An 11,480-nucleotide genomic window follows, 5' to 3' on the forward strand; every position below is an offset into this window, starting at 1 on the left:
ACGCATGTGGATATCACGGCAGGGTTTTAGGGTTTTAATGTTAGGAGTGCTTTGTGCTGATGATGTTTTGAAATTAAGAAAACATAGACAAATTATATGAGGAATGCAATAGGTGTTATTTAATTGAAAAATGACTCTTTATATAAGGAATTTATTACAATCGATCCATAAGTAGGAATCCGCTTCTTGAAAATCGTGAAGATCATATTCCAATCAATCTTCTATGAAGAGTTTAATTCTTAATTTTAATTTCGCTTGAGGTGCTTTTGTATTGGAACTTACATTAGGTTACCTCAAATTGTATCACTTGAGAAACGTTCCAATGATGCTTCTTTTTTTTTTTCCGCTTTGTCCTAGCGGTTTTTTGTGTTGTTTTTATTCGTTGGTAATATATATTACCGTAAGTTTGTAAATAACTGATTGAGCTAGATGTATATATTGTAAAACAAAAATGCCAATTTACATCCCAAATTTGGCCATAATTATCAGTTTGCACCTCAAACTTGTAATTGAGTTAATTTACTTTCTATACTTAGGTAACAATTGTCAACTTATACCCCCTCCGTTAAATTTAAGGGTAAATTCATTCTATGATATATGAGGTATAGTGAACTGGACACTTTAATACCTAATGTTTCAAATATGACACTTTGGTACCTGAAGTTATATATTATGTGACATTTTGGTACTTATGCTGACTTCTTTGTTAAACATAGAGGATAAAATTGACATTTACATATTATTTATCAAAATAAAAATACTAATAGAATTTGATGGGTTTAAAGTTAGTTTCTATCACCTTTGTATTCATCATTTTTGTATCATTTGTGAGATTTTTTTTAAGTTTTAATTGAAGGTGAAAAATTACATTTTTGATTATAAAATATAAAATTTGTGATTTAAATACCCATGATAATACTTTTGGTGAATTAAATATAGTATCGCGGAGTAGTTTTGTGAGATGATTGAATTTCATAAACATAAAATTGACTTATGCTACCAACATGAATCAAAAATATTAACTTAAACGCATAAAAAAATCAAGATTTTGGGATAATGAATACATAAAACTCATGTTTTTATTGTATTTTTGTAAATATATACTTTAATGTCTATTTTACATTCACATTAGTCAACATAAGTACTAAAGTGTCATATAAAATCGAACTTTAGGTACCAAATTATTCTCTTTAAAACATTAGGCACCAAAATGTCCAACCAGCTATACGTCAGGTACCATAAAAATAATTTACCCTAAATTTAATATTTTTCATTAAAATTTAAGTTACATACCATGTTTATAAGGGGTAGTCATGTCATTATATATTTATTCATTTTTAAAAATAAAATAAATGAACAAAATTACTTAAGAGGAAGACTTGTAACTAGGTTTTATTTTTCGAAACATGTTATTGATTTATATATAGTTTTAATTTACGTAAAATAATATGTTAAAAGAAACTAGAAAAATATAAGTAAATATATAATTATATACACACTCAATATTTGAAATGAGTGGGTATGCATAATATATAATTCAATGTTTTGTTGAGTAGTAGGGTCGAGTGTGTTGAAAAAAGATGTAAATAAATTATTTGATCATAAAAAATGAATCCTCCTTTTACAAAATATTTTTATTTATAAATATATAATGACAATATTACCCATTAAGTGTATGACATGTGACGTAAGATTAGATGAAAATAGTTAAACTTAATAAAAATGGTATAAATCAGTAATTTTTACCAAATTCAAAAGGTAAATTGAGAATTATGGCCAAATTTAAGATTGCAAATTGACACTTTTACCTATTAAAATGAAAATCTTACATCAGAAGCTTAACCGTCTTAAATCTCAATTTCTCTTGTTGAATAAGATCACATTATTATAAAAAAAAAGAACCAAAATTCTAAATAGACAGTTAGACACTGATTTTTTTTACCTCACCGACACTTCAAATTTTCTATTAAAAATATTGCGAACTCACTGAGCTGTTAGCGTCGAAGAGGGTTTAAGATTTTATGTAAGTTGGACACGTGTTTTGGGCGTACATTAGCAAAACACTGTATGTCTCTACTAAGTTGCGCCGCCATGGGCATATAAATGTTTGGTTTGGTTTGGAGGGAAAGAAGGAGAAGAAGAAGAAGAAGAAGTCGAAGAAGGAGAAATGCCAGTGGCGAAACCTGAAACATCAGATTCCAGAGTCATTGCTCATGTCGACATGGACTGCTTCTACGTTCAAGGTTCCAACCCTTCTCTCAATTTCTCCTCTTTAATTGTTTACTGTTCATATTAGGGTTTGCATTTGGGTGAAATGGCAGGGATGAATTTCCCTTATTTAAGTGATACCCGTTTCAATTTTATGGCTAAAGCATATATCTTTATGGTGCCCATTCGTAAATTTCGTAGCTTTGTTTGAGAAGATTGAAGAATATGGGAGTTTATAGTGTTTTTGTACATGTGTTCAGTGTACTCTTTAAAATCTGTGGGTGTAGATTGAATGCTTGACCTATTCTATCCGAGTTGTTAAGTTTATCGGCTAATATCGATAGAGAGTTCATGGGTTTGCAATGTTATGACTAATGACTATGATTATGCAAAATGAAAATGTGTTTTACTTTGCAGTGGAGCAAAGGAAAAACCCGGAGTTAAGGGGCTTGCCCACGGCTGTGGTGCAGTATAACTCATGGCAGGGTGGGGGTTTGATTGCTGTAAGCTATGAGGCCCGGAAATTTGGTGTGAAACGGTACATATGTGTTCTAGTCCTTTTTGTTATTTGTAGACAACTGTGTTTTATGTTGTTTGAGATGATAATGATGGATGTTCTGCAGTTCAATGCGAGGTGATGAGTCAAAGAAAGTCTGCCCAGAAATTCAGCTGGTCCAAGTTCCTGTTGCACGCGGTAAAGCTGACCTGAACACGTACAGGAATGCAGGTTCAGAGGTCTCTAGTGTTTGAGAGACATTTATTTCTTGAGTTCTTTTAAGTAATCTGCATAGTGAAGTGCACTTATAGTGAGCTTCCTTGAATTTGTAGGTGGTTTCTATTCTATCAAGGAAGGGTCGATGTGAGAGGGCTTCAATTGATGAAGTGTATCTTGACCTTACTGATGCAGCTGAAACCATGTTAGCTGAAGCTCCTCCAGAAAGCTTGGAAGCAATTGAGGAGGAAGCTCTCAAGTCACATGTTTTGGGTCTTGATAATGAGGTTGAATACTATGCCTTTGGACATGTCAATACAGAGCTGCGTTCTTTAATTATACGAGATTGTACATGAAATTATATGGTAAATTGGTGAATTAGTTCTCTGCATATATGAAATTTATAAGCAGAAACCATCAAAAGTTACACAATTAATCTCTTTCTTTCATTTTCTCGTTTGTTTTAAAATCCATCAGCTTGCTTGCAGAACACAACAACAGAATAGTCAGCATCTAAATACCATAATTCATTCTTCTGGGTGGGCCCATGTGTTTATAAATAAAAACTACTCAGTTTTTGAAATCTTATCAGATGCAGTCATGCAGAACTATAACTGAGGCTCACAAAAATGAGATATACAGGGATTGTTTCTCGCAAGAGAGAAATTGGGATTTTTTTTTCAATCACTTAAATGGTGTCCAATATTCACTGCATCACCCGTTTTTAATGCGATCAAGATTTAGAAATTGGAACATGGGTTTCACTACTCTTGAGGTTGTTCTGTGTGCATTAGAAATAATTGTAACACTGATATTCCTTTTTGATTCAGGACGGTATTGAAGCCAAAGAAAATGTGAGGAAATGGCTTTGCCAAAGAAATGCTGATCGCCGTGATAAGCTGCTAGCTTGTGGGGCTCTCATTGTTGCCGAACTAAGGCTGCTAGTGTTGAAGGAGACGGAATTTACTTGTTCAGCCGGCATTGCTCATAATAAGGTCTAATCTGAAATTTTCCTTAGTTTCTTTTCTCTTTCCTTACAGTGACTATTCGTTAAAAAAAACTTGTTTTTATAAAGAATATGGTTTTTGTACTCTCAGCCAATGTGTGAAAATGTTATCAGATGCTTGCCAAACTTGCAAGTGGTATGAATAAACCTGCACAACAAACTGTGGTGCCGTTATCATCTGTGAAAGGATTGCTAGAAACCTTGCCAGTTAAGAAAATGTAAGTTTGTTGTGTTGATCGGGAATACAAAATTTCTGTAGAATTGATGTGCAATTTGCATCAGAAGTATACGTAGTTAAGACAGCTTTTGTTTTCAGGAAACAGCTTGGAGGAAAGCTGGGGAGTTGCTTACAAAACGATCTGGGTGTTAACACTGTTGGAGACTTATTGCAATTTTCAGAGGAAAAGCTACAAGAACGTTATGGAATCAATACTGGGTAAGCCTGCTACATTTTACCATGATTATTTTTACATGTTGACATTTTCCATTCTTAAGGCTGTATAATATCTGAAGATGCATATCCGATATTTACAGTTCATTGGGTCAACAGATTCTACCGCTTGTTTGGTTCTCATTTCTGACTATTATTCGTGATTTGTAGTACCTGGTTATGGAATATTGCAAGGGGGATAAGTGGGGAAGAAGTTGAGGGGCGCCTTCTCCCCAAGAGCCATGGTTCTGGGAAAACATTTCCTGGACCTCAGGCTTTGAAGACGATTTCATCCGTGAGTAATTATCCCCAGCAGACTATACCTGTACTATGCTGTTAAGCGATCTAATCTTTAAAATTGTAATCATTGAAACTTGCTTGTTCAGTATATTCAGCTCCAGAATATGTATGCATCCTGTACCTTTCTTGTGGTAGGCAGTTACAGATCTCCAGCATACTAACACATGTTACTTTCCTAACTTCCTCTTGGCAAAAAAGCACGCCTGAAATGGGTCCAGGGTAATAGAGCATTTAATGTTAAATTGAACTGTATGCTTGCCATTCTATTTTCCATCATCATCATCATCATTTTTTTATTACTATTATCATTATTAATGTATTATTACTTCTATTATTATTATGATCATCATCATCATCTTTTATTTTTCAATATTTTTTTCTGTGAAGAGCATATATTGCTCAGTTGAATCGGATGCTTTTAATCACTCCTTCGCCTGAAATGGTAGGAGGGTCACTTCACTGGCCCTTACCTGGTGTTTGTCTCTTTTTGCAGGTTCAACACTGGCTTAATGAACTATGTGAAGATCTGAGTGAACGTATTCAATTGGACTTGGATGAAAACAAAAGGATTGCTCATACACTAGTGCTGCATGCCACTGCATACAAGGTGCCCATCAGTTTTCTACTTTGAACTTTTTCCCGACATTCTTTTACTCACGATTTGAGATATATGTATATCTTTATAAATTCTTTTCATTTCATTTTGTCCTAATTATGAGTTATCCATCAGACTAGTGATTCAGATTCACAGAAGAAGTTCCCTTCTAAGTCTTGTCCCCTAAGGTATGGGGCAGCCAAGATACAAGAGGATGCTCTTAGTCTCTTTCAAGCTGCATTACGTGAGTACTTGGGTTTGTTCACAGCTAAAATTCAAGGAACTCAAAACAACCAATGGGGAATAACATCCCTCTCTATTTCAGCAAGTAAAATTCTTCCTATACCATCAGTAAGTAAACCGAAACTTAAAGCTAGTATATTCTAAAGCGTGAATTGTTTTTACCACCAATCCACATTGACTTCTTGGTGGCTCTCATGTTTTGGTCATCTATATATAGGCCTAAGGGAGGAACATGATAGTTACTATCTTACAAATGTGCAATCTGGCAGGGAACAGCTTCAATCACGAAATACTTTCATGGTTATCAGCCATCCTCATCCCGAAAGCAGTCACAGGATAATTTCATAGAAGAATCTTCTCCCCTGCCACCTTCAGGTGTATCTGATCTGCCAGTTTCTGTTGTAAGATATTCTAATGTTGATTGTCATTAACTCATCAATGAGTTGTGAATTTAGGTAATGAGAATTGGGAGGTAAATGTGACTACACCACTCCCTTTTAAAGAAACTACCATTGAGTCTGCTGTGCCTAATTTGCATCATCTGGAAGAGAAAAAGGACTTTCTGAATGACCAGGTACAGTTTTTTTGTTATTTTTGTTTGATGGGATGCTTAAACTAAACACAATGAATTCTTATATTATGAATACTAAGGAACCTTATATATTACTGTGAATAGTAATATATAAGGTTATATGAATATCTATGACTCAGTAGTCTTCAAATCTGTGTCGTTGTATGCTACGGAGGTGAAAACACATATGTTATATGAATTGTCTTCCTAGTATGGAAATAAGCAGTTCACCAATATCTGTTAGCTTTTCTTCCTTGTTGAAACTAAGGAGGGTCTGTCCTTGTGATATTTCTCTGCATGTGTTAGTTTTGATTATGCAGTACTTTAAAAACACCATTTCTCAGTTAGTCTATGTTTAGCTACTTTTCCATTGAATTGCTTCACTTGCATACGATAAACCCCATTGGTCCATTCAAAAGAAAAAAACCCCATTGGTATGCTGACTCTTCTGTATGATATAATGGATTTGCTACGTTGACTGCATTAGATGATCTCATGAGTCACAAGTAAACGTCTCTCCTAGGGAATATGTTAATCATATTACATTCTTTGATGTGCAGAATCCTTGTTGCTCTCCAAAAAATCAGGGAAATGATGAATTTACCCAAGGAAGTTTACCATCATCAATCTCAGGTACCATTATTAATCTTGGTTGTTTAAGGTGTTGCTCTATTTTCCCTTCCATGTATAACAAAGATTTCTATGTAGGGAGTGAACTCTGCTCGGGAGCGAATCAAAGTCAAGTAGTGAAACATAATTCTCGTGATGAACCTTGCCTTAAAGCTGCAATGCTTGGTTTTAGACAGGAGCAAAAAAGGAAAGCAGTGAAAGACAAGGTTCACTACCCCTTTCCATCATATCGTTAAAAACTTTTTTGTTTGTGGTATTTGCGGTGCTGTCAAAATACTAGATACTGAAAATTTTGCATATGAGAACTTAATTTGAATTCAGGTTTAGATCACTCATGTTGCGGATATCACATTTAAGTCTGTACTTTTACCTAGAAATAATTGACTATTGTTTTCCATCTCATTGGTGAAACTTGGAACCTCCTCATGTGACCATGCTTATACTCCTATATATATTTTCCTTTATTACATCTTAATGATAAGAACAGCATTTGAAGGAAAATGTTTACAACTCTAAGATCAAGTATAGATCAAAGAGTCTCTCAGAATCTCGAGTTAGAGTCCAACCTTGACTGCTTTGGTATCAAACCAAAGCAAGCATCAAGTAATTACTTCAGGGTTTGTAGGGACTAGAAAACAGAATTTTGAAACCACTATGGAAGATTAGTTCTGTTCATGCTTCATAACTCAAGTGCTTGTATGTGGGCTTGCTGAAGTATTGAAGTATTTTATTAACTTTTGGTTGATACTTTGTGCAGGGAACATCTTCAATATTGAAATTCTTCAAGAACGAAGATCCAGCTCGTGTTCTCCAAAAGCTGGAACATGTTGAAAATACTGAAGGTATTAAACCACCACCATCTGTTAATAAGATCAGTGCCCACGCCTCTCTTTCTCTCTCTCCCTCTTGCCCACTGTTCTTACTGTTGAGTTTTGTACAGGTGCTCAGTCTAGAAGTGACCATTCTCTGGATCACAATCAATCTCAGTTGCCAAGGGAAAGGCCTTTCGAAGAAACTGGGACTTCTAGTGCACCTGGTTCAGCTCAAAGAAGGGAAGCATGGAGTTACAATTATGACGAGATTGACCCCTCTGTCATCGATGAGTTACCACCAGAGATTCAACAAGAACTACGTGCTTGGCTCAGGCCACACAAGCGGCATAATGTAGTGAAACGCGGTTCTAGTATCGCTGATTATTTCCTACCCACAAGGAATGCATAGTCTATGACATTCTTCCGTAAATAGGCGTTTATATTTACATCCAAGTAATCTGTATAGAATCCAAGAACCTTGCAGCTTTGGTATAGTAGTGGACCGGAGCTATATTAAGGTGGCTCTCAGGCTGAACTAGATTATGAAATTTGAATCAGAAAATATATGAATTTATTGCTAGAGATAAGATGTTGCATAATCAGTCATTTCCATATTCATGTTGGCCTATGGACCTGAGTGATATGCATCTGTTTATAATGTTCTCACACTCAGAATTGTTTAGATATGATGATAATCCTCTTTTTCTTAATCCTAAATCGATTTTGCCGAGTTTTCAATATGGAGGAGCTTCGAACTTTAGACCTCTAGGGAACAAAACCAAAACAAAACAAGACAAATGATAATCCAAAATAAAAACGGGTCGGGTAAAAGGAAATTGGGCCTGGACCATCCGACCCAGCTTTGTGCGCAAGACACCTGCTTTATTTGATCGGGAGCTCCTCTCTCTCAAAACTCTCTGCTTTGCTTTGCTTTGCTTCTCAGATTGTCGAAGATCCAACCTCTCAGGTCTCACTTCTCTTCTCTCTAACTCATATATATTAATATATATATATATATATATCTGATTGTAGAGCGTCAGTTTTGTTTATGTCCAATGTTCTTGGTCAATGGTGTGCTCGATTTTTTGCACATTAAAGTGATTAAACGCTAAGAAACTAATCGAAATTGGTATTAGTCTTTGAGTTTTGGGTTCTGCAGAGAAAACCCAGAAGTGGGTACTGTATGGTTTGATTGACAAAGCTGAGTTCAAAGAATTAGCAACACTCTTTCTGGGTTTTCGTATAAAAGATTGAACTTTTGTTTTTAGAATTTCTTTATTGGGGGTTTAATTTTGTACGTGGAATGTGATAGTTTGTTTTCTGATAAGTGTCGATTAGGTTTAAGTAGGGAATTTAGAGGCATAAAGCTGTTGAAACAAAGCGGCTGAGTCTGCTTAAGCTTTAGGGTTTTAAGTATGGATAGTAAGGTTGAGGCTGCTTTCTTGTTCTTAGGTTGAAGATTTGGAAATCAAGAACCTTGATTTGACCTGAGTTCGTTGGTTTTACTGGGTTTGGGTTCTGTGTCTTCATTCTTGCATTATAGTCTGGAGTTGTTTATGCTTGAGCTCTACTTGTTATTGGTCTAGTGCTTGTTATCTATCTATGCTGCATACTCTTTGAATGGTTTGGTTTTATAAAATTTGGTTGTATCTGAAAATTGGGATGTTCCTGGCTCAATTGCTTAATCTGAAGCATTTATAGTTGAGGGTTGGAATGTACTACATGTATGTATCTGGATTAGATGGAAAGCTAAGCCAATGAATAATACTTTACCTCTAAATTTATACTTGGTAAAAGTGTGGCGTTCATAGATGTATACCACGGGTTGAAAAGATGAGTGAAATATCTCTTGTACAGACAAGGTAAATGAAGCTTTTCTTCTAGAGCATCGTGTTCAATAGCTTATTATTGCACATGTTATCTTGTAAATTCCTAGTTTGGGAGAGTTCAGTGTTTTCAGTCATTCGTATTAAATTACACTCATTACAGTGATTACAGGATTGAAAATTGAATGCATTGTGTATTCAGTTTTCAACTTTTCTTTCCTTAGCTGTTGCTTCATGTGAGGCAGAAGCCTTAGTCATTTCTTCAAATGGCTGGAGAAATCTTAGAAAGATGACCTTCGGATGTATTCATATTTTTGTGAAACTGAGTTAGCCTTGGTTCCTACCGAGTCACTGACATAATTAATGCTAGAATTTCAGTGTAAACTAGTACTCCCTCTCTCTCTCTCTCACTCTCTCCACATTTAGGGTTGGTTGAAGAGTCACATTGCATGTGTCCTTACTATTATTTTCATCCTGAAAAAAGGTTTGGTATTTTATTCATGATTTCATCAAAATTTTATTTTACAGTTGGTATTTTCAAGAGTACAAACTACTTATAATTTAATAACCACCATTGTTCTCAACCTGCTTGGTCAATACAATTGTCTTTTATACATTTCTTACATTTTTATGTTGCTTCTCAGTGTGATATAAAATGTCTCGAAGGTATGATAGCCGTACGACAATCTTCTCCCCTGAAGGTCGGCTCTACCAGGTTGAGTATGCCATGGAAGCCATTGGAAATGCAGGAACTGCAATCGGGATATTGTCAAAAGATGGAGTTGTGTTAGTAGGTGAAAAGAAGGTGACTTCCAAGCTCCTCCAGACCTCTACATCAACTGAGAAGATGTACAAGATTGATGACCATGTTGCATGTGCTGTGGCCGGAATAATGTCTGATGCCAACATCCTTATCAACACTGCCAGGGTTCAAGCACAGCGCTATACATTTAATTACCAGGAGCCAATGCCCGTTGAACAACTAGTCCAATCTCTCTGTGACACCAAACAAGGCTACACACAGTTTGGTGGGCTCCGTCCATTTGGAGTTTCATTTCTATTTGCAGGCTGGGACAAGAACTATGGTTTCCAGCTTTACATGAGTGACCCAAGTGGAAACTATGGTGGTTGGAAGGCTGCAGCTATTGGGGCAAACAACCAGGCAGCACAGTCAATGCTTAAGCAGGACTACAAGGACGATATAACAAGAGAAGAGGCCGTTGAGCTTGCACTAAAGGTTCTCAGTAAGACAATGGACAGCACTAGTCTGACCTCAGACAAGCTTGAATTGGCTGAAGTGTTCGTATTGCCTTCTGGTAAGGTGAAGTACCAGGTTGTCTCAGCGGATGCACTGAGCAAACTCTTGATCAAGAGTGGAGTGACTCAACCCGCTGCAGAGGCTACTTAAGTAATATTGTTCTGATTAGATTAAAACTTTTGGAAAATGCTACGTTTGGATTGTAATTTTCATTTATATGACTTCCATTTTAAAAGACATGATGAAATCCTGCCCTGTTATAAGTTTACAACTCTTAATTCCTCCAGGTATTCACTTAAAGCCCCATGAAATTAGTATGAGGTCTGTTTTCTTATGTCGGGAATCCATTATGTGCTAGTTTTTTCTGCCATTGTACAATAGTTAGGGATCCCCCTGATGAAAGTTTTGGTTTGAATTACCATTAACGGGTAAGGGTCCCATTGCATCAACAACAAACAACATATGGTAGAATTTTCCAAACACAAGCATGAAGCATCGCACGTTGACGTGATATTGAAGTGTGCATCACGTTGGCTTCATAGTCTTGGAGGTTGGGGAACACGAATCTTGGAATAAGTTCCAAACCGGAATACCTAAAATGAGCGAATATGCTTTCAGGTTGATAATACCGCAGTCAAGCGTCCATGGTTTTGTTGTTCTCTCTCTCAAGTGCTTTGGACTTCGCTGAAGGCCCCAGTTTTAGTTTAATTACCTACAACCCCGAAATCTAATTTTTCGTGTTCACTGTAAGTAAATATCAAAAAATGGTAAATAGGATGAATTGCCATGTTTTGTATGACATCATTTCTAAGTGAAACGCAAACATTTTTCTCAATGTCGAGTCCAGTTGATCCTTTTTTATCAGGAAAAAAAAAACCTCAATAGGGAA

General features: G+C 35.9%; 2 protein-coding genes across 4 annotated transcripts; both read left to right on the top strand.

Moving 5' to 3' along the window:
* The first annotated feature begins 2,160 nt into the window (after positions 1 to 2,160).
* Positions 2,161 to 8,119, top strand: LOC126789513 (DNA polymerase eta). Of its 2 annotated transcripts, XM_050515691.1 has the most exons (16): positions 2,161 to 2,243; positions 2,626 to 2,746; positions 2,832 to 2,943; positions 3,037 to 3,207; positions 3,751 to 3,915; positions 4,041 to 4,144; positions 4,243 to 4,362; positions 4,528 to 4,651; positions 5,150 to 5,263; positions 5,387 to 5,602; positions 5,764 to 5,869; positions 5,950 to 6,068; positions 6,626 to 6,698; positions 6,774 to 6,901; positions 7,453 to 7,537; positions 7,636 to 8,119. In XM_050515691.1, exons 1-16 carry the CDS (start codon positions 2,168 to 2,170, stop codon positions 7,914 to 7,916), a joined length of 2,115 nt encoding a protein of 704 aa, XP_050371648.1. In that variant the 5' UTR covers positions 2,161 to 2,167; the 3' UTR covers positions 7,917 to 8,119. The 2 variants fall into 2 exon arrangements, with proteins under 2 accessions (XP_050371648.1, XP_050371649.1); XM_050515692.1 differs by lacking the exon at positions 2,161 to 2,243 and having other exon boundaries at positions 2,722 to 2,746; positions 2,832 to 2,935.
* Positions 8,120 to 8,407: 288 nt separating this feature from the next.
* Positions 8,408 to 10,881, top strand: LOC126789531 (proteasome subunit alpha type-4). 2 transcript variants are annotated; one of them, XM_050515718.1, is made up of 2 exons: positions 8,408 to 8,474; positions 9,978 to 10,881. In XM_050515718.1, the coding sequence occupies exon 2, from the start codon at positions 9,989 to 9,991 to the stop codon at positions 10,739 to 10,741; it is 753 nt and encodes a 250-aa protein (XP_050371675.1). In that variant the 5' UTR covers positions 8,408 to 8,474; positions 9,978 to 9,988; the 3' UTR covers positions 10,742 to 10,881. The 2 variants fall into 2 exon arrangements, with proteins under 2 accessions (XP_050371675.1, XP_050371677.1); XM_050515720.1 differs by lacking the exon at positions 8,408 to 8,474 and adding an exon at positions 8,949 to 9,016.
* The last annotated feature ends 599 nt before the right edge of the window (positions 10,882 to 11,480 follow it).

Source organism: Argentina anserina, chromosome 3 (genome assembly GCF_933775445.1).
Source record: "Argentina anserina chromosome 3, drPotAnse1.1, whole genome shotgun sequence".
Classification (NCBI taxonomy): Eukaryota; Viridiplantae; Streptophyta; class Magnoliopsida; order Rosales; family Rosaceae; genus Argentina; species Argentina anserina.